Raw genomic sequence first — 27,269 nt, forward strand, 5'->3', positions numbered from 1 at the left:
TGTTCCCTTTTCTCCATCAGGCTAAGTCTATCTTGGGTGACCACCTGACCAATGTGGGTCTGAATCGGGACAATGTGTCTGAGGTTTTGCAACTGTACATGGAGGCACACTGCTCTCAGACTGAGCTAGCTGATCTTACTCTGAGTCTGAAGACCAAAGCCTTTCAGGCCCACACGCCGGCTCAGAAAGCCGCTGTCCTGGCCTTCTTGGTAAATGAGCTGTCCTGCAGTAAAAGTGTGGTCAGGTAAGAAACAATAAATTCCACTTATGTTTTCAGAGTTCAGCTGCAGTGATTCTTGATGACATGATTGATGTTTACATTAGTACAGAGCACAACTCTTATACAAGATGGCGTTGTTTTTAGTTATCACAATATATACATTACAGCACAATTTTTCAACCTTGATACAATAATACATAAAGAACAGTTAACCGATTTTTGTCAAAAATTCTAAGTTGTTTTTATATATGCACAGACCATTAACTGAATAACATGTTAACAAGACCTTTTAAAATGAGGCAAATAAATATTTTTACTTCAAACAAACAATATATTTTTTGAGAAATATGTCACATCCCTTTTAACATTAATTAAAAATCAACTAATTACACCTATGCAAGACATTCTCAAACTTAAATGATTCATGTTTGGACTAGAGATTACATTATAAAAGTGATACATGCTTATAATCTGTCAGGGCTGCCTGGGCAATATGAAATATAAATGGTTGATTGAAATACTTAAACCTAATAAAAATAGAAAATTAAGTTAAAGCAATAAATATTAATATTTATAAAAATATAAATATTTTTTATATATAGTTTTTGTAGTATAAAAAATGAAAAAGCACATAAACCTGATAAAAATTCAAATTCTTTTTAACAATTATTAATTAAGCTAAATAATTAAATTAATAGTTATAATACTGGTATCTACAGCAGTATAAAACTGTTTGTGTGTTTTTGCAGTGAGATCGACAAAAGCCTGGAGCACATGAACGTGCTGAGGAAGGACGAGTGTATTGTGGAGGGCAAATTGAAGAAGTGAGTATCAGTATTTTTGCCTGATTTATACAAACATAATGGCTGTATTTCAGGACTTCTCTTCCTAGAGACAGCATTTTCAGCTATAATAGATGTTCAAACATTTGAATCTTACTAGGCATTAAACACAACCAATGTTTCCCTTTACTGACTGTAATAGCTGTGCATTGAATGCACATATCTTAGTTTTGTCACGAACTAATCAGAATTTCTACGTATGTTCATGCAGAATGAAAACAATCTACGCTAAACGGACAGGGAAACGTGAAGCAATCACTGGAGGGGAGGAGCCTCAGGCTGCGGGTGGCTCCGCTATTGGTCACAAGCGCAAGAGGAAAGCTGGGGATAGTGATGACGATGATGATGAAGATGAGGACAGTGAGGATGCAGGGGATGAAGATGAAGATGAGGAGGAGGAAGAGGCTAAAAAGGGAAAAAAAGTGGAGACATGTGATGAGGTAAAATGCTGTCATTTTGAGTGCAGTTTCATACATTACATTTAATTACTTTAACTTTATTTTGCAGACATTTTTATATTGATTGAGCCTGAATATGTGTGTGTGTGTGTGTGTGTGTGTCAGGATGAGGGAGACCCAGCCACAAGTGTTGAAGAGCTGGAGAAACAGATTGAGAAGTTATCAAAGGTAAATTCAGATGTCATAATTTATGGCTGCATTATTTGGGGAATTTTTTTTTCTTCCCCCTGATAAAATTCGTGATCGCAATTTAAAATGTTTGGTTGTTTTTTTGTTGTTGTTTTTTTTTTTACTGTGCTTGTTTTTAGGGCCATGCAATTTTGTAGTTATATATCAATATAACTATAAAATATAAATAATGAAAATTATATTTTAATTATTATATTTATTATAATAATTATATTATTAATAATAGTACTAAATAAAAATATGAAACAAAATAAGAAATATTACTATTGTGTTATTTTATAGAATTAAAAAATATAGTAGAATAGAAATAATAGAAAAATAGTACTACTACTACTAATAATGATAATAATTACAAGTAGAAATGTACAAATTATATTTATGTTTTAAACATTAAACCATCAAGTTTTTATTTTAGGAAGAAAAACACAGGGAGCTCGTATAGCTTCTTATTTGCTGAAAACAGTTTATAAGTTTGTAATATGGTCTTAGCCTTAAATGCGCATTATAAATGACCAAACTGAGAGCAGATATGGAAATAAGCCGCTTCGAGACACTGAAAACACCAGATCATGAGCTGCTCGCGTGTAAATGAACACAGTGCCACACTTCACTCTGAAACACGCAGTGCATATATATATATATGTGCATATATTGTGATTTTATAATTGCACAAATCCATATTGCAATTTCAGTTAACTGTGCTGCCCTATTATAATTACATATATAGTCCCACAAAAATGTGTATTTCTGTGTGAGTACAGCAGCAAAACCTGATCCGTCGGAAGCTGTTTGAGTCGTCTCATGCCCTGCGGTCCATGTCGTACGGGCAGGACCGGTACCGCCGCAGATACTGGGTCCTCCCGCAGTGTGGAGGAGTTTACATAGAGGGCTTAGAGAGTGGAGGTGAGTCTGTCTGCACATCCCTCCATCCATAAATGCATTTGCATACAGCCACACCATTAATTTTACACTAATTATGTTTTCCTTCTGTCTCTCATGTAGGGGTCCAGGAGCTGGAGAAAGAGCGTGAGAGGCTGAGAAACTTTCCAGTGTGGGTCAAAGAGGAGCCTAAGGAGGAAGTTCTGCAGCATCATCAGCATGACGAGATACAGGGGGCTGTGAAGGAGGAGGTGAAACAGGAGGAGGAGAAGCCCATCGATCCTGATCACGAGGCAAATAAAGAGATGCGCTCCTCCCCACTAAAAGACCAGCAGGAAACAGAGATTGCGACCACGCCCCCTCAACCTCCAGAGCTCCGCCCCTCACAAAGCCCTCAGTGTCAGGAACTGCCTCGCACACCTGTTGAGGCCAATGGGCTCTGCCACACCCACAACGGCTGCCCGGCAACAGTCGCTATGGAAACTACATCAGCATCATCTCCAGCTCACTCTCCAACTACCTCCAAGCTGACAGAGGCCAGCAGCCCGAGCGCAGAGCACACAATCCCTCCTCCTCTGCAGCTGGGCATCCCTGCACACTTCCTGCAGCCACAGCAGCTGGCGCAGACTCAGCTCCTGGCCAACGACCAGCTGCTCAAGGTCCTCAGCGAGCGCAGCGGGCACTGGTTTAGCCTGCTGCCTCGCTCACCCTGCGACGACACCTCCCTCCTCCAGCCGTCGGCACACCCGCAGTCCTTACCCAGCAGCAACACCGCCAGCACACGGCCCAAAACTCCACCTCCACCATCTACCTCCTCTCCGCACCATCACCTGCTTCCCCCTTCTGTGCCTGCAAGCCCTCTGAACCCCTCACCTGGTGGGATCAGCAACCTCAGTTTGCAGGTAATTATCCATCCTACTTGAAATATATATTTCATATTTACAGTGTCCAACATGATAAAGTGACAAGCAATAAATCTCTTTCAAGTTAATTAGCACTTTTGTCCTAACCAAGATATTTTGTAGTTGTTTGCATTCTATTTCTTTCACGTTACTTTAGGTCACTCCGCACACAGTGATATCTCAATGGTTCAAAGTCTTGCTTCACATGGCTATATGAAATATGCCTAAGTGTGGTGATGATGTGAACGTTCGAACATGTTCTGATTGGTTGTGATAGTTTAATGTTGCACCAAATTGAAAATCTGAAACCAAAAATTCTGAAACTAAAATACAATATATTTAAAAAAAACTATCAAATTGATGTTATAATAACATACAGTTAACTGATTGATGTTCTTTCTTTAACATACAGACAGAAATGTAATAGTTTAAATTAATTGACTGTATTATAAAAAGTTGTCACTTGTGTCACTGATCAAAGTAATGTAGTTTTAAACAAACTTTATTAGATATTTATAAAAAAAAAATTATTAGATATTGAAAACATTATGCACCTGAAAGTTAAAAAAGTCTTTATAAAATAGTCTTTTTAAATATTTCTTCTAAATTGTGTGGCTCAAATCTAAATAAATGGCTCTCACCTTTATTAAGGCCCTCCATCGTCCACAACAATATTCAAAGGCCCCTTGACTGTTCCAGTTATTCATGATTTACTGGATAAATATTAAGTATAAGTATAAAAAAATTATATATATATATATATATATATATATTCTTACAATTTCTACCTGATAAAATGTTTTAGCTTGGAATAACCAAAAAAATTTATATTCATTATAAAAATTCTCATGTCTTTTTACGATTTTGTTTGTTTACATGACTTTTCCGGGTCTAGAAATCACACATTTAAAATTAGGCTTCTTCATATATGTGACCCTAGACCACAAAACCAGTCATAAGGGTCCATTTTCGAGATGTATACATAATCTGAAAGCTGAATAAATAAGCTTTCCATTGATGTATGGTTTGTTAGGATAGGACAATATTTGGTCGAGATACAACTATGCAAGAAAATCTAAATATTGAGAAAATCGGCTTTAAACTTTTCCAAATGAAGTCCTTAGCAATGCATATTACTAATTAAAAATTAAGTTTTGATATATTTACGGTAGGAAATTTACAAAATATCTTCATGGAACATGATCTTTACTCAATATCCTAATGATTTTTGGCATAAAAGAAAAATCGATAATTTTGACCCATACAATGTATTTTTGGCTATTGCTACAAATATACCCATGCTACTTATGACTGGTTTTGTGCTCCAGGGTCACATATACAGGTTTTTCCAAACAGTTGTACAGTAGGTGAATTAAAATAGGAAATATCTTGATTTTAATGTTTGCTTTCTCTTATTTTAAATAATTTGAAGTCATTTTGACACCCCCTTGGAGGTTTGTTGAGGCCCCGTAGTGGGCCCCAGACCCCTAGTTGAGAAGCACTGATCTAAATGAAATGGATGCTCATCGTGTATCTCATGCATTCTCATTATCTCCTCCCAGGTAAAGCTAGGTGGAACGCTGATTGGTTTGCCTTTGGGCAACTGGTCCGGTGGGGTCATCAGCCCCAATCTCCCCCTGTGCAGCAGCCCCCTGCACATGTACCCCTCAGTGGAGGGCAGCGCCAGCCCCCTGCTGGCACCCAGCGTCTCAACCAGCAAAAGTGGTTCTCCTGTTCCCACTGGGGAGAAGCTTATATCTGCTTCTTCTCCAATGGCACTGGACCTTCCTAGGAACCACGACCACCCTCAACCCCTGCCCATACCAGAGAGTGAGTGCAGTACCATCAACTAAATCACTCAGAAATAAAGCAAACAAATGCTACTCCACCTAGCTGTTAAATGATAATGTTGCACTTTCAGTTTTTACTTTTCTCAACAACAAGTCATTAGTCAAGTTTTGTTTGCGGTTGTTGATGGAAATGTTTTTGTCTGATTGGCAGACATGCTGCTGGGCTGGTGGAAGGTGACAGACATGGAGGAGCTGAAAGCACTAGTGAACGCTCTTCACAGCAGAGGCATCCGAGAGAGAGCCCTGCAGAAACAGCTGCAGAAATCCATGGAGCTCATCACGCAAACCTGTAACAAGAACCGAGAGGGTGAGTTCAATCACTATGAAATAACACAATGTGCCTGTGTGTGTTTTATCTTACAGATTTAGCCATGGAAACAGTTCAAGCAGACAAAGGCTGCCAGAGATTGTTTATTGATCGTTAACCCATTTTAACATATTAACACATTTACCTAATTTGTCATAAAATGATGGAAAAAGACCTTCATACTGCATGTTCCTTTTTAGATGAAATCCAAGGAAGACTTATAACAAAACTAAATTTCATTTAATTTGTCATTTTTTATTGTCGATTTCTTCCATAAAAGAGGAACTGAATGTTTTAAAACTGAAGTATATGGTAACACTTAATTTAAAAGAATAGTTCACCCAAAAATGAAAATTGTTGTAATTGTTTGCGCACCCTTTACTTGTTCCTAACCTGAATGAGTTTCTTTCTTCTATTAAACATGAAAGAAGATATTTTGAAAAATGTTGGTAACCAAACAGTTTACGGTAGCCATTGAATTCCATAGTATGGAAAAATATACTATGGAGGTCAATGGCTACCGTCAACTGTTTGGTTAATCATTTTAGTAAATGATGACAGAACTTGCAGTGTTACAGCGTAATTATACATTAAGTACTGAGTAATATTAATTAACAACATATACTTGGTTTAGGGTTAGTTGCATGTAATTATGCACAAATAACGGTTATAAATGATGTAAGAACAAGTAACAAGCGTACTGTAAAATAAAGTGTTTCCCAGTATATTTTTTAAAGAAAAGAAATTAGCACATTTTGGCAAATTCAGATTTGAGGTTAACTGATTTAGAATGCAAATAAAATAAATCCGAATAACCACAATATACTATCTGACTTGTTTGCAGTCATAAATAATATTCATAAAACACTGTCTAACTGACTCAGCCGAGCATGCAGTTGTCAGAACGAGCTGAATTGTGCTGTGATGTGCTTTACGGGTGTGATTTCTCCTGGGGTCTTATGGCTGTCTTATTTTTTGTTTGCAGTGGCAGTTATGGAGGTCTCAGAGCTCGACGAAGGCCAGGTTTCCGTGGAGACGCTGCAGGAGTGGTGTGTGGAGGAGCAGGCCATGGAGACCGACATCGCTCTGCTGCAACAGGTGGAGGAGCTGGAGCGCAAAGTCACGTCCGCCAGCCTGCAGGTCAAGGTGAGCTTTTGTACAGCTTCCAGAAATGCATCAAATCGTTGTAATTTCTTCTACTAACCTATACCCCACAATCCTTTGCTTTTCAGGGCTGGACATATCCTGAACCACAGTCTGAAAGAGAGGACCTGGTCTATTATGAGCACAAGGCCCTCCCCAAGCCCCGCCCCGGGGCAGAGTCTCAGGAGGAGCGAAGCTCGGAGAAAGGCCTGGTCCGTCGACCCAGCAATCCGCTAGACATCGCAGTGGCGCGATTGGCAGAGCTGGAGCGTCACATTGAGAGAAGGTACCTGCGGAGCCCCTTAGGGACCACCATCCAGATCAAACTGGATAATGTGGGTACAGTCACTGTCCCCGCGCCTGCTCCATCCACTAGCGCTGGAGGGGAAGGGTAGGTCATCCAGACTGCCAGCCTTCGTCTCTGCTCCTCCTCATCCTCCCCCTCCCCCTCTCTCTGCTGGCTGGGGCTTCTCTGCTCGTCTGTCCATCCGTTCTCACCCTGGCTCCAGTGTCGGATTTTGGTTCTCGTGCTGTGTTTCATTTTTTTTTTCTTCCTCTCGTTCCCTTGCCTGCACCTTTCCTGTTTTTGGCTGCATGGTTTTAATCAGCAGTGCACAGACGGAGTTCAAAAACATCAAAACTTGATTTGTTTTCTAATACTTCTAAGTGCATGGTACACACAGCTCTCCGTCCTCATGTATGGCTGTGAAGTCATGCCACAGAATTCTATCACACTATATAGTCTGTGTGTGTGTGTGTGTGTGTGTGTGTTTATGTGTGTGCTGTTGAAATCTCAGGGTCTCAGCCACTCAATTTGATACAGACATTAAGGACAAATTACAGGTTTGAAATAAACCCCCTCTCTGATCTGTGCGTTGTGTTTTTGTGTGTCGCAGGGGAGAGGAAGAGATTGCTCCGGGGATGAAGCTGTGGCGGAAGGCGCTGAGCGAGGTACGCAGCTCCTCTCAGCTGGCTATGTGTCTGCAGCAGCTCCAGAAATCCATCGCCTGGGAGAGGTCCATCATGAAAGTGGTAAGTCATGTCATGCACAAACCACAGGGTTCACTTATTTTGTTATGCATCTACAATATATGTTGCAGACAGTTGCCATACTTATATGCCTGTTTTTTGTGTGCAGTACTGTCAGATGTGCCGAAAGGGTGATAATGAAGACCTGCTTTTGCTGTGTGACGGCTGTGATAAGGGGTGTCACACCTATTGCCACAAACCTAAGATAACCAACATCCCAGAGGGAGACTGGTACTGCCCTGCTTGCATCTCCAAGGTAACCACCTCCAGTTCACTTCATCACAAGTACAATTTCTCATTTGCTGAGGGGCATGTCTCTGAGATGATGAGCTTATGTCTATATGTATGGCTGTTATTTATATATTAAGATTTTTGTTATTTATATATTTAGATAATTAAGATTTTATTTTTTTATTTGAATTATTTATTTGATTAAAAATACAGTACAAACAGTGATATTGTTAAATATTTTTATAATTTAAAATAACACTTCTATTTTTATATATTTTAGCATTGTATTGATATCGGTGATGCAAAGCTGAGTTTTCAGCATCATTACTCTAGTCTTTAGTGTCACATGATCCTTCAGAAATCATTCTAAAAATGCTGATTTGATGCTCGAGAAGTATTTCTTATTATCAGTGTTGAATACAGTTGAGCTGCTTAATAATATATTGTTTTTGTGGAAACTTGATACATATTTTTCAGTCTTGATGAATAGTAAGTTCAAAAGAATAGCATTTATTTAAATGCTCTATTAAACTCTATTAAAACACTGACCTATTAAAAGGATTTGTATTGCATACCCCTTTTTTGCATTAATAATAATGATGTATTTTTTCTAGTCTTCTCGTTATTTTATCAGTGGAAATGACAGAAAGTGACTGCAAGTGCTAATGAGTTATAATTATGTACTCTAGCACTGTGAGCAGTTATGTGTACTGTGTTCATTGACTTATTTGGAGTGTTATTAAGTGTATTCATATATGTTAATGTGTTGTAAACATGTAGCATTATGAACCTGTAAATCTGAACTAGTCCTGAACACTCTTTCAGGCAAGCGGTCAGTCACCTAAATCTAAGAAGACTCCGAATCGTGCACCACCAAGCACTGGAGGAAAAAAAGCAACAGAAGCAGCCAAGAAAAGCAAGAAGCAGACTGAGACGTGTGAAGAAGAAGCCACCAGCAGCAACAACAGCACCCCAAAGAAAGCAGCCACCACCTCCACCCAGGCCAAGAAGAACACCTCCACCCCCCCAGCACCCAAACCGGACAGCCCTGCTTGTGTAAAAAGAGCCAAAACAGCCAGAGACAACAACCGGGACCTGGGCCTGTGCAGGTATCACCCGCATTCTGTTACTTTCTGTGTGTATTCCTGGATTTCGATGTTTGTTTTAATGCAGCTCTCATGTATGTTTGAATTTCTCAGGATTCTGTTGGCTGAACTGGAACGTCATCAGGACGCCTGGCCCTTCCTCACACCGGTTAAACTCAAATCTGTCCCAGGGTACCGCAAAGTAATTAAAAAACCCATGGACTTCTCCACTATCCGTGAGAAACTCGTCAGCAGCCAGTAAGTGTCTCTCACTCGGTTTTGAAAAATGTGAAAAAGTAAAAGCAGGGAAGGTGGCATGAAATACGGGAAGATGAAAATTAACCAAAATTTTATTTGAATAATTATTTAATTTATTAAAATAAATGCTTTCATAAATTGTATAAAACAAATATGTATAGTTAAAAGCATTTTATTTTGAAAATTATTTTATGTATTAAGATTTTTATTAATGCTCTGGGATAAAATAACTCAAATAATTATTGATAAGCATAAATATAAATGCACAAATAAATAAATAAACAAAAATATACACTATACAATTGAACATATGTCCACATCAAGAAAATAACAGCAAATAAGAATAATCTCCATGTATCCTCAAATAAAATACTTTTAAAATGTAAAAAATCCGTTTATAAAAATGTGAATGCCTAAATTACCAATTTTCCCTTTTAAACCCTTTCCACCAAAATAAATGACTGTAATATACATTAAATATTAATACAAATAATAAAGCAAATAAATAAATGCTACACAAAAATATAAACTTTATAAATGAACATAATATCCATGTCAATAAAATCACAATAAATATAGGTTATGCTCTGTGTCCTTTAAAATATGAAAAAAAATTTAAATAAAAACTTAATTCCCTAAATAAACTATTTTCTTCTTAACAATACAAATAAAATATATTTAGCACTGTCTTCCATTATGTGTAGCACATACTTACATACAAAAAAACTTTAAGTGTTATATGATTCTTTAATAATGAGATGCAAATGCAGTAACTGATCCCCCCCGACCCCGTTCTTTAGGTATCAGAATTTAGAAACGTTTATCATCGATGTCAACCTGGTGTTCGACAACTGCGAGAAGTTCAATGAGGACAACTCTGACATTGGCCGGGCCGGGCACAACATGAGGAAGTTCTTTGAGAAGCGGTGGACTGAGCTGCTGAAGCAGACTAACTGAGGTGGTCTCGGACCACCACAAGCTTTTCATTTCAAACCTGCGACCGGGGCTCAAAAGCAGAGGAGTCGCAGCTCTCTCTTTGACACAGAGCCTTCAGGACCGACCAATCCCACATCAACACCCAAAGAGACACAAGACAGCGGGTGTCTTTGTGCAATACCATTTCCTTCTAGAAAAGAGAAATCGCACTGAAATTTCAACCATCAGAGCTGTACTAAGGAGAAAAATCCCTTTCCACTACTTGTAAATATCTTTTTATTTTGGTTTTGTATTTTTACTTTATCGTTAATATTATAGTGAATGTATTTAATTTTTTTAATGATTATTTATGACTAAATAAAAGAAAGGTCCACTCTTCATTTTCTATGAAAAGGAAGAAACAGCAAAACTGCTTTAAATCTAATGGAATGTTTATTTGTGTGTTTTTCCTTTCCAAATATGAAACAAAGCCAAGAAAAAAAAGAAACTGTTTACACTGTTCTGTGCCATGTGGCATTAGAGTATTCAACCCTCTGAACGTGAATTAACGGCATCACTGTACACACACACACCCACATACATACATACACACACACGCAGACAAGCAGGAGGCACCCATGTGTACATACTGTCTATTAATGTCAATATATTGAGTCTTGTTTGGAATGATGTGTACATATTGTTTCAGACATTGGATATTGTTTATGCCTTAGAACGTTTGTAGCAATTAATTTTAGTCTTAAAGTGATTAATAATATACATTTATTGTTTGTACAGTATATACATATCCTCTACAAAACACTGTGGTCTCCTTAATCTTAGTAGTGCCTGCCCTTCAGAACAGGGTATAGGGAAAATAATTTGTTCTTTTTTGTTTGGTTTCGTTTTTTTCCCTTTTTTGTAATGTTATTGTTTTCTTATATACAACACATCAAGGCCTCCACTCAAAGGCATACTGTACAAAACTCATATCTGAACCCATATGAAAGCTGGCTGGCCCCAGAGGCGCTCAGAGATGGACAGCAGGCGTTCGGTAAGCACCCGCGTGCGTCGTGGCCCACTGGAGGCAGCTAGAACTGAGTTTTTTTGTACCTGCGTCAGAGTACTTGAAGTTATTTTATTTAAAGATATTGTGGGAAACAAATGGTAGCGTTCTTTTTGTAGGAGCATTATTTTTCACTAGTGTGTGCGTGTGTGTGTGTGTGTGAGTGTGTGTGTATGTGAGAGTGCGAGCGTGTGTTTGTGCGAGTGTGTGGATGTTTGGCACGGACTTATTAAAAGGATGTTTTTAAATCCAGACAGTGTCTAATGTGTTATTTTATTCCTTAGCAGTGGTCTTGTTTTCTTTCATTTTACGGGTCATGTTATTAGTGAAAAAAAAATTTTTTAAATTAATATTTTACTAAATGAATGCCTTTATTCACCATTTTTATTCAAGTGTTTAACCCATATATACACACTGAACAAAATTATGAACGCAATACTTTTGTTTTTGCCCCCATTTTTCATGAGCTGAACTCAAAGATCTAAGACTTTTTCTATGTACACAAAAGGCCTATTTCTCTCAAATATTGTTCACAAATCTGTCTAAATCGGTGTTAGTGAGCACTTCTCCTTTGCCGAGATAATCCATCCACCTCACAGGTGTGGCATATCAAGATGCTGATTAGACAGCATGATTATTGCACAGGTGTGCCTTAGGCTGGCCAAAACCAGTCAGTATCTGGTGTGACCACCATCTGCCTCACGCAGTGCAACACATTTCCTTCACATAGAGCTGATCAGGTTGTTGATTGTGGAATGTTGGTCCACTCCTCTTCAATGGCTGTGCGAAGTTGCTGGATATTGGCAGGAACTGGAACACGCTGTCGTATACGCCGCAGTTTGTGCAGAAATTCTTTGGTTATGCAAACCGATTGTTGCAGCAGCTGTCCGGGTGGCTGGTCTCAGATGATCTTGGAGGTGAAGATGCTGGACATCTGTGGCATTGTGCTGTGTGATAAAACTGCAAATTTTAGAGTGGCCTTTTATTGTGGCCAGCCTAAGGCACACCTGTGCAATAATCATGCTGTCTAATCAGCATCTTGATATGCCACACCCGTTTATAATTTTGTTCAGTGTAGGTAGCAAGAATTTTTTTTTTTTAAAGGTTGAAAACGAATTGCCATTTTCCAACACATTAGGACTTGAATATTTAACTATTAAATATTTAAGATTAAGGTTCCTCTAAATACTTTTTCTTTCATTCTTTCTTTTTATTTTTTTATTTTACTATTTGTATTTTTTCATGAAAATAATTTTATATATATATATATATATATATATATATAGAAAGAAAATACAACAAGAAACAGAACTGCATTGAAATACAATAAGATAAAGGAAAGTGAGAAAAAACAACAACACCTCAACCAGTAAGGATGATAATGAAACTTGTTTTTCTTATTATCAATGAGTTTAAGAGATTTAACAATAAGCTAAATCTCAGCAAGAAAGACATCAAATATAGGAAACGCCTTAAGAAATGTGATTGAATTCATAATGATTAAATTAAAATGTTAATTTGTACATAAAAATGAATATGGCTGCGCATAATGTATAAGCAAATACACACAATTATAGCAGTCTGATAAAGTGACAAAACACAAATGTGACAAAATGTATTTTTAAAATAAGTATTGCTTTTTATTTCTCCTCTTTCCTAGTACTTGTTTCGCTTCTGTTTCAGTTTTTATAACCATTTCTTACTATGTGCAAGTAAGTTGTTGTTTTTTAGCATGTGTGTTTGGCAGTCTTATTTTTTAGGGTGACTGATAAACTACTGTCATTTGATTTGTATTTGTTATTTATTTTAATTTTAGTTACATTATGTCTGTATAGGTCTTTTATTAAGGTGTATTTAATTTGAGTTATTTTAATACTTCAACAAACTAAATGAAAATGAAATAATATATATATATATATGTATATATATATATATATTGAATTTATAAATGTGTATGTACATTTACATACATATAATGTTGGTTTTTTGGTGTTTGGCTTAGTGTTATGTTAGAATCATTATTATACTCTTATACCTTTTGTTCTTTAATATTTTGAATTGTTTTGTTTTTCATTTAAATTAAGTTTTGAAATTTTGTTGGATGCATTTGTCATTTTTATTTAATCTCTTTATTTTTCAAATAAGTAGTATTTATAAAGTTTTAGCTTTTAGTTTGGGATCTGTTGTTTTAATACTACAATTGATTGCTTCTGTTGTCCTCGTTTGTAAGTCGCTTTGGATAAAAGCGTCTAATACATGACTAAATAAATAAACAAACAAAAACCACGTGGACAAACTGGAAGTCACGTGACAGAACCAGGAAGTGTTCGCGAGAGGTACGTCACGTCTTCGAACACCGCTTACATTGGACATAAACAATAAAAATACGTCAAATATATTGAAATGTAATACTAGATTATTAAACATGATACTGGATAATTTCGTAATGCTGTCTAGGAGTGACCAAAGGTATTACAACACGTTTTTCGTCGGTTTAAACAACTTGCGAAGCACGTTTGTAATATCAAGCGGTTTGTCTGTTTCGAATAATGCGTCAAACTCCAGCTTTTAGCGTTAGACTAAACGTGAATTCTGTTGTTTTGTCCGTTATGTAAGACACGTCCTCTTCCTGTGAATTTAAAGGGAACAGGCAGACAAGACATAAACACAAACATGGTGTCTCTGGTCTGCACCTTGCGAAGTCATCAAGACGATGTGAACTGCTGCGCGTTCTCCGGCGCTCTGCTGGCCACCTGCTCCGCCGATAAGAGCATCTGCGTTTACTCCGCACGAGACTTCAGCGAGCTGCCCTTCTCCCCGCTGTCCGGACACGGCTACGGGGTGCACTACTGCTGCTTCAGCGCCTGCGGTCAGTACCTGGCCTCCTGCTCCACCGATGCCACCACCGTGGTGTGGTCGATGGACACCGGAGAGATCGAGGCCGTCCTGGAGCACCCGGGCCGGAGTCCAGTGAGGGTGTGCGCCTTCTCTCCAGACTCATCTTTCCTGGTGTCTGGAGGCTCCGATGGCACCATCGCACTGTGGGACTTTACCTCCAGGACCCTGCTCAGGTACATCAGCTTCCCATTACTGATCTACATATTCAATGAGCAGTGCTCCACTCGACTTATTTATAGAGGAATAAATAAAAATGTTGCAATAAATAAATGTCAAGCCAGGTCAACATATTAAGTGCTGTGCAATATATACTGTTTCGAAACAGCTTCATAATAATTAGACAGGAAAATCAATGATGCAAACTCAAAATCAAGTTCTGCTCTAAAGCAGCTCTTTAAAATAAGACAGTAGTGTCATTCAGCTCAAGTCAGTTCAGTGTTGATTCAGTGTGAACTTGCTATAAGCAGCTGAATTACAAGAAAGCAACAAGAAAACCGGGTCATTATTCAGTTCAGTGTTGATTTAGTTCAGTTCAGTAACAATGTTAATGTTGCCAAATTCGTCAATTATTAAACAAATTTGATTCAGCTATCAGGCAATTCTACAGAAGACAACGTCATCAGATTCATCAGTGTTGGGAGTAACGCATTGCAAAAGTACTTCTGTAGTTATTTTGGTGAAAGTAACGCAAAAGTAGTGTAACATTACAGTTCAGAGACAGTAATATAAATAATTACTTTCAATTACAGTCACTAATAATATATAATGTATTACGCTTAACATACATAATGCAACTTGCGATTCAGTTTGTTTTGTTTTGTTTTTTCCAATAATGTCAGTATAGTCAAATCAATATTTGTCAGTCCAGTATTATTTATAAAATGTGGCTTTATTTAAATATGGAAATAAATGCATGTGGGAATAAATAAAGTAAAATAAATAAATAAATCTAAATAAATACAGAAAAGATTAAATACAGAAAATAAATAAATGAAGGGCAAAATAATATAAAAAATACAATCAGAGTGGAATTTAATTAAAAATGAATTGGTATTTACCATGTTAATAATTATTGTGTTTCATCAAGTAATATATTTCTTTCTTTCTTTCATTTCTGCAGGTTTGGGCCATTAAATGTTGTTAAATACATAGTGAATCAAGCCATTCTTTTTGTATGATAGTGTTAGATTTAAGGCAGATTTATTTTGCACTGCACCAGATCAAACTGTTTGATTGTCACTTGTGTGTGTTGCTGTTTAGGACGGGCGCAGTGACTGACACCAGTATAGTGGCCTGCTCTTTCACTCCCTGCGCTCAGCTGTTCATCACCGGCTCCACATATGGTGACCTGCGGCTGTGGGACCTGAATATGAACCATCTCCATGCGGAGAAGAACGCCCATGACCTCGGGGTCTCCTGCTGTCAGTTTGCTCCCCAGATAATGAAGGGTACAATTCCTGGATTTCAATTGTTCCGACAAATTACAAAACATTACCTTGATGTATCTGAGTAAGCTTTAGTAATATTTAGACACACTCTCCTAAATGTAAAGTCAGATGCATTTTAGTGAACTGATTTGTTTGCACAGTTCATAAATAAACAGATTCACTGATCAAAAATGTCTTTATTTGAGCAAAATATTCAGTTGCTGCTGTTCATCATTTGTTTTTGACTGAACAATATTAATTATCATGTTTTTAGTTTAATTTATTATAAATTGTAAATTTATATTTGGTTTAATGCTGTCACCCTAATTTAGATAAATGTAATTTAGGTAATGTAAAAATAAATATCATCTAATGGTTATACATATATTATACAGGATATAGTCACAAATGGTTAAATGTACACTATCAAAAAAGTTATTTTTAATGAAGAATTTTAATTAACAAGGGCACATTGAATTGACCAAAAGTGACAGTGAAGACATTTATAATGTTACAAAGATTACAATTATTTTGAATGAAATAATCCTGAAAAAATGGTCAAATAAATGACCATTACGTTTTCCACAAATATATTAAGCAGCACGATTGCTGAAAATTCAATTTTGCCATCACATGAATAAATCACATTTTAAAATATAAAGAAACAAAGAAAACAGTTTTTTAAAATTGTAATAATATTTCACAATATTACAGTTTTTACTGTATTTTTGATCTAATTAAATAAAGCCTTGCTGAGCACAAGAAACTTTTTTTAAAAACATCAATCAATCAATAAAACCTCACTAACCACAAACATTTGAATGGTAGTAGCTACTTCAGAAGTGTGGCTTGACTACTTCAAATTATGATCTTGTAGCTTTGGCAACCTGCAAAATAGTTTCAGAATAGCTTTTGTAACATTTCCTCTAATGTCTCTCTTCCACAGGCACAGATGGCTGCGTTCAGTTTCGGCTGGCCTCATGTGGACAGGACAGTCTGGTGAAGATATGGATTGTTTCTCTTTTGTCTGCTGCAGGTAGCACCATCTGATACCTGCACACCTGTGTCTTCTGTGTTTTTAACGAGTGTGTTTGTGATTAATGATGTTTGTTAATCCACAGGCATTAAGATGCAGCTCGCTCACACTCTGACGGGTCAGTCTGCTCCCATTCTGTCCTGTGCTTACTCTGCTGATGGACAGATGTTGGTGTCAGGGTCAGTAATGCACACACATACCTACGTAATTCCTTACTTTAATTCAAAAATTATTTTATCAACATTGAAAATGACAAATGTGAATTTGTTAAAATGATTTGGCCTTACTTTGCTTAGCACGCCACTAAAAATGCAAAGATCATAGGTTTGATTCCCAGGGAATGCATAAATTGAAAAAAAACAAAAAAAGTACAAGCTGCTTTGAATAAAAGCCTCTGCCAAATGCATAAATGTAAAAGAATGTTGATCCATTCCTTGCAGTTCCACTATTACCCACTTGGTGGTGCTGTGTAATCACAGACATCAGCAGTGTGAAGACCGTACGAGTGCTGGTTTTGAAGTCTGTTTGTTAATAATCTCTGCTGAAACTGATTCTTCATCCACAGTGTGTCAGCACACAGACAGACTCAGTTTTACTGCACATAAAGGCCATAGAGGCTCGCCTGACTCATGCCGTTTAAATGTCACTCTCTCTTTTCCCATAGATCGGTGGATAAGACCGTGACTGTGTATCAAGCTGTGAGTCTCATTCATATTCATCATATATTTCTGTCAAACCAATAAAAATAATAGATGATTGACAGCTTAGATGTAATTAGCATAATGTTTGCGTTTATAATAACTAGTTGTTCTTTGCAGAACGAAGGTGTCTTACTCTACACACTTAACCAGCATGACAGGTGAGCTGTGAGCCATGATTTCTGAGGTCTGAACTCTCAGTGTAAGTCATTGAACCCTGTCGATTGGTCTCTTCCTGTTGGGCAGGTATGTGACGGCCTGTGCTTTTTCCCCCACGGCCCCTCTCATCGCCACCGGCTCCATGGACAAAACTGTCAATATCTGGATGTTAGAGGATGGCAGCGGTGCTCAGGGTGGGTTCCTGAGCTTTGAAAACCTATTCAAACTGCATTACTAAGTAACATTTACAATGAATATGGGTCATTCCTGCTATATAATACCTTTTAAACTCTGTTACCCTCTCAAAAATATTTCTATAAAAGGGCAATTTTTTATTTGGAAAAATATGCTCTGGTCAAGCTCAGGCACATAAGGGTGTCGGCTTAAATTTCATAGTTTACAAAATTGTTTAGATAGATTTATACAAGTATGTGAAACCGAATGGAATGTTGCTAATACGTTCTTCAAAATGAAGTCACTTCCTGGAGGATGATGTCATTAAGGACCTGTCTTTTGCTAAAGGGACATTGTCAGAAGACTACCAGGGTGCTAAATAAAATTGAGGATAAAGAGGAAACTTATAAAATCATTGCCTTTTAAAATATGTGTTTTTGATCAGAAAAATAGAATAAAATAAAGAAAAACCTGGAATATTTCTTAAAGGGGTCATATGATGCTTTTTAAAAGATCATTATTTGGTGTATTTTGTGTAACAGAATATGTTGACATGCTTTAATGTTCAAAAAACACATTATTTTTCAAATACTGTACATTATTGTAAGTCCTCTATGCCCCACCTCTCTCAAACGCTTCGTTTTCTACAAAGTCCCTTTTTCCGACAAGCGCAGTCTGCTCTGATTGGCCAGCTGACCCAGTGCATTGTGATTGGCCGAACACCGCAAGCACTCGTCGGAAATGTAACGCCCCTTACCATAATCGCGAGCTTCATCTATCAAAATAAATGTAAAGACAGTAAATAATGTCATTAGTTTTACCATCAGTTCAAGCCCGAAAGGGGAACAGACACAGTAATGATGCAGTACACAAGCCGCGGTTAAGACAGCTGACTCTACTGTGATGTGACGCTGTCTCTCTCTCTCACACACACGCGTGCGCACACAGACACACACGATGCGCAAAACTCCGCATTTGAACAGTCAATAGCAAATACTTAAACTAATAACAAAACATACTTACAGTCGCTGATTCAGAAGCACCAGATTGTCATAGCAAAGTCCGAATTACTTCCTCTCCTAGGTTCACGAAACGGTCGTCCATAAAATGCATTGCTGTTCTGTTGTAAGTGATCTTAAAGATTCCTAAATGTATCTACTTCTGGAAGGCCAAATAAAGTGCTTTTGCTTTCGCCTAGAAACACACAGCGTCTCCCTGACATGCTGCTTCAACACTAACTGCGGTTACTGAAACCACACCTTCTTTCTTTGCGTGCACATTTGGGCGGCATTATGCAAATATTCTCACATAGTGGGGTAGATATGTGGGGGCGTGTTAGAACGAGCCGTTTTAGGGGGGCGTGGCAGAGTCTTAACTTTGATAAAGAATATCTGTTTGGTTTTGAGACTTTAGTCTTTGCAACTTCAGGGATCTTATCTATGCACAATCAGCTTGTAACACTCCAAAGAGAAAGGAAAACTTGAAATCGCATCATATGACCCCTTTAATACATTGCCAGTGTGTTAAAAGGGATGTGGCAAAAATGGCAACATCTACTCAAAACAAAATAGTAAAATACTTTCAAATTAATTCCATGTTCAATTTATTGCAATTGATGTTTTTAATAAAAAGTAATGAATGATTCCCAATATTTAAAGGGATAGTTCACCCTAAAATAAAATTTCTGTCATAATATACTCACCTTCACTTTGTTCCAAACCTGTATGCATTTCTTTCTTCTCAAAAACAAAACACAAAATATATCAATGGGAACTGGAGCTATTTAGACACCAACATTCTTCAAAATATCTTCTTTTATGTTCCACATAATTTATGTTCTCAGTTAAATGATGAGAATCTTCATTTTGGGGTGGACTGTCCCTTTAATGATCTTAAAAACAACTATGAGTTTAATATTTTATATAGTATATTAAATCATATATGATGGAGGTAAAAAGAAAACTGTACTGCTGAGAAGGAATGACTCTCTCTCTCTCACACAAACACACAAATTCCTATTGCTTTGGAAAATAATTTTTCTCTCTTTTATCTATTATCGTTTCTAAGAACGATAATAATGATTGTTTGTTCAACAAAATGATTGTTTGTTTTTCTTCTTTTGTCATTTTCTCCTGTTTGGTTCCTGAAACTGAAGGCAAATCTCTTCCTGGTGAGTGTGTATTATACATTTTTATCGTTTGTTTTGGCTGTAACTAACAAACAGTATACACAAACTGGCACTAAGTGCACAATAAATAAACTCAACAAACAAACACTTGACAACAAAAATACAAACTGAGCAGTGTTTGCATTGTTCTGTTACACTGCTAAAGCTTGTGTTTACTGCTGTTACGGAGCTCAAGAGATACAAATAATATAATATATTATAAACAAACCATAACCTAACTATGATGTCAGGAAAACTGTTCCTGAATTCATGTTCAATTATGCTTGTTCCCATCTTCCTCTTTTCAGATGAAGCTGCTTCGGTTTTAAGCAGTGGAGGTAAGAGAAATCCAGACCATACAGTACATTGATACATTAAAAAAACATCTAAAAACAATTTTATTTATGGATTATTTTTACACCTGCAAGCTCAAGTGGGTAAAGAATTGCACAGCAACACCAAAGTCATGGATTTGATCCACAGGGAACATATGTACTGATAAAAAATATATCCCTTGAATAGTAGCTTTAAATAAAAGTGTCTGCAGAATGAATAAATTATACTTCTGGGGGCCGTTTTGTTAAAGCAGCACTATGTAACTTTTTCTGTGTTCAAAATTTGCAAAATGTATATAATGAGCGAGTACATCATGAATTTATCTTCCAAACAGCGTTTTTGTCAATCACTACGGTACACTTATAATAAGTACTTATATTTGGAAATGAGTAAATAAGTAAATCACACGCTATGCACAAGTTATGTGCATGTAATACTGCTGACCATGTTCAGTAATTACTCACCGCTATTCAAAGACACAGGAGTGGTGAAGTATCCAAACGAATACACAAAGAAGAAGTAGAATGAGATGTATTCTTCTCACGGCCTTCAGAAGTTTCTCTGGGGTGATGGATCACAGCAGCAGCCTTCAGTCCAAACACAGTGCGCTCCGTGAGCTCTAGTGAGCTTTACTTACTCTGTCTGGTTTAACTGCATTTGTGTGGAGGAAATCTGATGAGATCTGCATTATGAATCGCAAAATAATAGCTCTCACACACGAGGAAGTCAAAGTATCCTGAGCGGATACATGCTGTAGAACATTCCTCCTCATGATTTATGCATTAGATGCAGTTTGAGAAGTGTTGACCTGCAGTCTCATTAAGAATTCACTCTTCGTCTTTGGCTTAATTCATAGTTTTGCTGATACATTTCACATGAGATAACAAAAAAAATCACCTTTTTCAAAGTGGTCTTTTGTTTTTCAGGTGGAAAAGCTTTGGGACAATTTCCAAGAAAATGTAAAATATAATTACTCTAAAAATGTCAAATAACAAGTAAAATGTAATACATTTTTCATACAGCAATTTTTCAGTAATCAGTATTTTATTATTGCAAATGTCATGAATTATTAATTCATATAATTCAAAGATTTACTAGGAGTGTCAAGACATGAAAATATACCATTATCTGATATTTTAAGATAAAATTTCACACAATCACCAGGGGTCCTCTCTGTTATGTCACATGTTTTTGATTTGGTGGGGGAAGAAAAAATAAAACCTTACGCTTAATTATTTAATACAGTTTTCCTTTTAAGATATAATTTTTTTCTCATTATATCATCAGGACAGTTATCTCCCAAACATCCCAAAAAATTAATTTTAGTTCAGAAATTAAGAACATGTTCATCATATAATAGGTGTATTCCCATCATTATATGTATGAATTGCATTTTTTTAAGTTATATTTTTGGGCCTTTTATGCCTTTGTTAGGACAGTCTAGATGAGACAGGAAACAACAGGGAGAGAGAGAGAGAGAAACTTTGCTTGCCTGAGGTGCAGCTACATTATATGTCGAAGGCTATTGCTGCAACTCAAATTACATTTTATGAATGTATTTTTGACTAAATTAATAGATGGGACAAAAAAAAGTGCATGTCGTTGACCATATCCAGGTAACATACCACATCCTGTTGCTGTCTGTCAGGCAGGAAGTCGAGTGGACACTCCAGACTGATGGTGAGCGAGTGGTCTGAGGAGGATGTGTTGGCATGGTTACGTGAGGAGGGGCTAGAGGCTGTGATTGACATGTTTAAATCCAATAACATCGATGGAGAGGAGCTGCTCTCTCTCACCAAGGAAACCCTCAGCTCTGAGCTGCACATCGGTAAAATTACAGCACACATTACTCCAGATCTGTATTCATCTCCCATAACATGCTGTAGACTCTGGATGTACTCTACATATAAATTGCGTGTCTCTCTCTATGTATATATTACAAAGGAGTGTGTATATGTATGTATATATATATATATACACACACACACACACACACACAAAATTTAGTGTTGGACTTGGTAGAAATCGCATCATAATAGTGTAGGAATGACCTTAAAAGGATAGTTCACCCAAAAATGACAATTCTGTCATTAATTACTCACCCTCATGTCGTTTCAAACCCGTAAGACCTTCATTCAACTTCGGAACACAAATGAAGATATTTTTGATGGAATCTGAGAGCTGTCTGACCCTGCATAGACAGCAACGCAACTGAAATGTTCCCAAGTCCAGAAACGTAGCAAGGAGATCTGTAAAATAATCCATGTGACATCAGGGGTTCAACCGTAATTATACAAAGCTACTATTACGAGAATACTTTTTGTGCGCAAAAAAACGACTTTATTCAACAATTCGTCTCCTCCGCATCACCCTGTAGCGCCATTTTAGAGAATATCCGAATTACATAAACAGCGTAAAGTCGTTATTTTTTTTTCTTTTGAGCACAAAAAGTATTCTCGTAGCTTTGTATAATTACGGTTGAACCCCTGATGTCACATGGATTATTTTACAGATCTCCTTGCTACGTTTCTGGACTTGGGAACATTTCAGTTGCGTTGCTGTCTATGCAGGGTCAGACAACTCTCAGATTCCATCAAAAATATCTTCATTTGTGTTCCGAAGATGAACGAAGGTCTCGCGGGTTTGAAACGACATGAGGGTGAGTAATTAATGACAGAATTGTCATTTTTGGGTGAACTAACCCTTTAACCTCTAAATGTTACCTCAGCTGATGTCGTGTCATGTCATGAGGAGTTATATAAAGTAACATGGGTATTCCCATGTCTTTTATACATTACCTAACAGGAAGTCTTGATTGAGTTCGGAGTTTTTTTCAGGAAAAATCATGGAAAATGTGGCCTACATAATGTGTAATCCTAGAGATTGTAGGGAATGTAAACATTGGATTTGTTGAGTTATGTAAAGCACTTGCCTGTGTGGCATCCAGAGAAGAGTTTGTGTGCATTAAAGCTGATTATTTCCACTTTAGTCCAAAAACCAGCAGCTATTTACATAAGAAATCTAGTCCTAAATGTGCACTTCTGAAAATAAAGTGAAAGAAATCCCTGTCCAATTCACCATGAGAGTAGAATCACCTCATTTCATTTAGCATGACATTTTAACAGATTTCCTCCGCTGCCCACCATGACATCAGGCCATTGTGTCTGCTTTTCTCAGTGCAGTCAGATGCAGATAAAGCAGTGGCATGTTGTGGGCTGCAATAATGAGCAGGCAAAGTCCACTCTCCGAGTTTGATATTTAGTCCTATAGAAGGTCTTGTGCATGCACACAAAAGTAACTGTAGCTGAGCACCAAGTAAATGGGTAATTTCCTGGTTTACAGGTAATTAGTGATTTATAAGTACTTATGAATTAAACTCAAATGAGATGTTTGACAGAAGTAAAGTCATTCTGAGTCTCTGTATGGTGGATTTTAACTATCACCAACAAGTGAAGCACTGTCTTAGTAAATAGTTCACACAGATAGTAACAGGGATATTGTTTTTATATTATAGACATTTGTCATTTTCTGTGCAATTTGATGCAGTTTGCTGCAGAAATAAATACTGCATCAGTATGTCAGCCTCACTATTTACTAAACCTAATAATTCCTGCTATTTGGTTTTTTATGTAGCTTTATTTGTAAGTTATAATTGTTACATTTACTATTAAAATTTCATATGTATTTTGTTCCAACATTTTCAAAGTCCCACTTTGAATCTTATTTAAATCTACAGTAAACACCAAACATATAATATCTGCCGCAGACAAAAAGCTGCATGTTTAATTTAACTGAGCTGTTAAATGTAAGTGTTTGTTGAACACAGATCAGCATTTAAATGATACATTACAAATGATACATTAATTATACATAATTTTGATGTTAAATTTGATTCATATGTGACAGAATTTCGTATTGTCCCAGTGGTATAGTTGTTCACCTTTAATAAGTCTATTTTCACCAGTTATATCCATTCACGTTGATTTGTGGGGTGCTTGGCTGTTACTATAGTCCTATGAGGACACTTGCTTGTCACCTTTATTTTGCTATTACCCATCACATTTATGCTACACTTTAGGTGCTCAACACCACAGGACGTTTCTGCCACAGGATAAAAAATCAAAAGGTAACTGTGTCTTTGTCACAATTCTGACTTTAAAAAAACAACAACTTAGAACTGCAAAAGAACTGCAAAATGTAAACTCTCAATTCTTAAAGACAAAGGTCAAACTTACATTTACGTTTAGTCATTTAGCAGACGCTTTTGTCCAAAGCGACTCACAAATGAGGACAATGGAAGCAATCAAAATCAACAAAAGAGCAATGATATGCAAGTGCTATAACAAGTCTCAGTTAGCTTAACAGTATATGTAGCAAGGTTTCTTTTTTTAATTATATAATAAATATAAAGAAAACAGACAGAATAGAGCAAGCTAGTGTTAGAGGCCTTTTTTGGTTTTGTTAATTGTATAATAAAGAAAAGAAATGGATAGAATACAAAAATATTTGAAAAGCTAGCATTAGTTTTTTTTTTTTTAGAAAACAAGCAGTAAATTAATAAAGTGCGAGTCTAAAAGGGACACGTTTTTTTTTAAAGAATAGAATTAGAATAGAGAGTGCTAGAGTAAGAGGGTCAAATAAAGATGGAAGAGATGTGTTTTTAGCCGATTCTTGAAGATGGCTTATGACTCATCTGCTCGGACTGAGTTGGGCAGGTCATTCCACCAGGAGGGAACATTTAATTTAAAAGTCCGTGAAAGTGATTTTGTGCCTCTTTGGGATGGCACAATAAAGCGACGTTCACTTGCAGAATGCAAGTTTCTAGAGGGCACATCAGCTTAGCAGTGATATGAAAAGCCATGCTTCTGAATGACAGAACCTAGTGATGCCATGTAGACAGAGAAAAGAGGTGGTCCAAGAACTGAGCCCTGAGGCACCCCAGTACTTAGATGTTGCGACTTGGACACCTCACCTCTCCAAGATACCTTGAAGGACCTATCTGAGAGGTAAGACTCAAACCACTGGAGTGAGGTTCCTGAGATGCCCTTTGCACAATAGGGATCTGGTGGTTAACCGTGTCAAAAGCAGCGGGCAGATCCAGCAAGATAACTATTGAAGATTTGAAATCTGCTCTTGCCAGTCTTAGGGCTTCAACAACTGAGAGCAAGGCAGTCTCGGTTGAATGTCCACTTCTGAAACCAGACTGGTTGCTGTCGAGGAGGTTGTTCTGTGTGAGAAAGGCAGAGACTTGGTTGAACACCGCTTGTTAAAGTGTTTTTGCAATGAACGGAAGAAGGAAAACCGGTAGTTCTCTAAAAGAGATGGGTTAAGGGTGAGTTTCTTAACTAGTGGGGTTATACAAGCCTGTCTAAATGCTGAGGGAAAAACACCAGTGTGAAGGGATGTGTTAATGATGTGAGTGAGTGCAGGTACAACTGCAGGAGAAATGGCTTGAAGGAGATGAGATGGAATAGGACTTAACTTATAATTTACGAGATGTATACTCAGAATTCAGCGAAACTGCATATTTTGTTTTTGTTTTAAACTCATGCTCATTTATTTTTGCCTTATTTTGCCTTTGCCTGCTTACAATAATATTAAAGAATTGCTGTTTGTGCTGCACATTATGTCTACATTAGTTCCAGTTTGTGCCCAGCATTTACAGAAAGAGTGGGACACTCAGCTGAAATTGGAGGCCAAACCACCGTTGTTCTGTTAGCACAGATGTATTGATACCTGTACTTGAGGGTCCCACTTTTCTGTGATTGGGTGGTGCTGAAGTGTTCTTGTGCTCTCTCAGAATCTCTGGGTCTGCGGTGTAAAGTCATGAAGAAGATTGAGGAGTTAAAAATGGCACCTGTCTCTAACGGCACTCCCGATGAGTACCTCTGTCCAATCACGCGCGAGATCATGAAGGACCCAGTGATCGCTGCCGGTGAGTGTCTGCGAGTCTGTTTACCTGCTTGACTGGGGATTTTGTTTCGAGTTGAAACATTTTCTTCTCGTTTTCTGCCTGCAGACGGCTACTCGTATGAACGGGAGGCCATTGAGAGCTGGATCAACACGAAGAGCCGCACCAGCCCTATGACCAACCTGCCCCTGCAGACCACTCTTCTGACACCCAACCGTACGCTCAAAATGGCCATTTTACGATGGACAACTTGTCAGTGATTTCAGATACTAATGATCCCAGAACGGAAGTCTCTCTAGAACTGGATCACCATGGCACTGATTTGAGATCAGACTGGCTTTAGACATTAGCATGCTGTAAATTTTAGCGCTTTAGCTTTTAACAGACTATAGTGATGTGTCTCAGCTATTGACTCGAGCTCAATTTCAGCCTTAATCCTGAGAGTGAGAGAGGTGTTCCATTAGATGTGGTGGGAGCTTCATGCGATCCTCCATCCGCAAAGTGACGGTAGTTATGTCACAGGAAGATTGAAGAGCAAGTGGTCCATAATCAGGCTAAAACTGCGAAATACTTCTCCAGCATAACAGAGTGAGTGGCCTCAAACATCATAATAAATGTTTATCATCTCCTTTCTGCTCTATAGTGGACAGTTTGCTGGCATAATTATACTGTTTCTAGCACATAATTATGATTCCTCCTCCAGCTGTTTTCTATCGCTCATCGTGACTCACAGGTCTGAATATCGGTGAAATTCCTCAAGCAATTTAGTCTTATTTCATAAATGATTTTTAGGATGAGCTATTAATCATTTAAAGGGGTTATGCGTGCCAAATGATGTTGGTATACGTAAAATCAGGTATACGTTTATTAGTGGATGATCATTGTGGCCAGTTAAGTGACTGGATTTATAGCTTCACTACTGTATATAGCGTATGTATATGACTGCACTGATGACAGTCTAGACCTTTACCTTCATGAGCTGGTGGGTGGTTCATGCTCGGATAAACCTGCTTTGAGACTGAACGCCATGCAGAAATAAAATCAACCTGTTGTACAGCTGACTTTTGGCTTGTGATTCATTTTAATATT

At 37.4% G+C, this 27,269-nt stretch overlaps 2 protein-coding genes across 13 annotated transcripts in view; both read left to right on the plus strand.

The window, feature by feature from the left end:
* The window catches only part of baz2ba (bromodomain adjacent to zinc finger domain, 2Ba), a 41,468-nt gene extending 29,842 nt beyond the window's left edge, over positions 1-11,626 (plus strand). For 6 of the 11 annotated variants that reach the window (XM_016238212.1, XM_016238215.1, XM_016238216.1 and 3 more), the window contains 15 exons: positions 21-244; positions 970-1,044; positions 1,274-1,502; positions 1,626-1,688; positions 2,471-2,612; positions 2,709-3,490; positions 5,053-5,320; positions 5,492-5,647; positions 6,633-6,793; positions 6,880-7,181; positions 7,687-7,822; positions 7,929-8,075; positions 8,876-9,159; positions 9,250-9,393; positions 10,194-11,626. In XM_016238212.1, the coding sequence (XP_016093698.1) occupies positions 21-244; positions 970-1,044; positions 1,274-1,502; positions 1,626-1,688; positions 2,471-2,612; positions 2,709-3,490; positions 5,053-5,320; positions 5,492-5,647; positions 6,633-6,793; positions 6,880-7,181; positions 7,687-7,822; positions 7,929-8,075; positions 8,876-9,159; positions 9,250-9,393; positions 10,194-10,350 (3,270 nt within the window). In that variant the 3' untranslated portion in view covers positions 10,351-11,626. The remainder of the gene's footprint in view (positions 1-20; positions 245-969; positions 1,045-1,273; positions 1,503-1,625; positions 1,689-2,470; positions 2,613-2,708; positions 3,491-5,052; positions 5,321-5,491; positions 5,648-6,632; positions 6,794-6,879; positions 7,182-7,686; positions 7,823-7,928; positions 8,076-8,875; positions 9,160-9,249; positions 9,394-10,193) is intronic. The other 5 variants (XM_016238213.1, XM_016238217.1, XM_016238218.1 and 2 more) reach the window with 2 other exon arrangements.
* Positions 11,627-13,687: 2,061 nt separating this feature from the next.
* On the plus strand, positions 13,688-27,269 carry wdsub1 (WD repeat, sterile alpha motif and U-box domain containing 1). 2 transcript variants are annotated; one of them, XM_016238226.1, is made up of 13 exons: positions 13,688-13,710; positions 14,018-14,445; positions 15,533-15,720; positions 16,646-16,735; positions 16,821-16,914; positions 17,400-17,433; positions 17,554-17,594; positions 17,680-17,786; positions 19,922-19,936; positions 20,242-20,271; positions 21,918-22,097; positions 26,070-26,204; positions 26,289-27,269. In XM_016238226.1, exons 2-13 carry the CDS (start codon positions 14,048-14,050, stop codon positions 26,438-26,440), a joined length of 1,464 nt encoding a protein of 487 aa, XP_016093712.1. In that variant the 5' UTR covers positions 13,688-13,710; positions 14,018-14,047; the 3' UTR covers positions 26,441-27,269. The 2 variants fall into 2 exon arrangements, with proteins under 2 accessions (XP_016093712.1, XP_016093711.1); XM_016238225.1 differs by lacking the exon at positions 13,688-13,710 and adding an exon at positions 24,348-24,395 and having other exon boundaries at positions 13,734-14,445; positions 16,818-16,914.

The sequence above is a fragment of the Sinocyclocheilus grahami genome, unplaced genomic scaffold (assembly GCF_001515645.1).
Source record: "Sinocyclocheilus grahami isolate Dianchi unplaced genomic scaffold, SAMN03320097.WGS_v1.1 scaffold534.1, whole genome shotgun sequence".
Taxonomy (NCBI): Eukaryota; Metazoa; Chordata; class Actinopteri; order Cypriniformes; family Cyprinidae; genus Sinocyclocheilus; species Sinocyclocheilus grahami.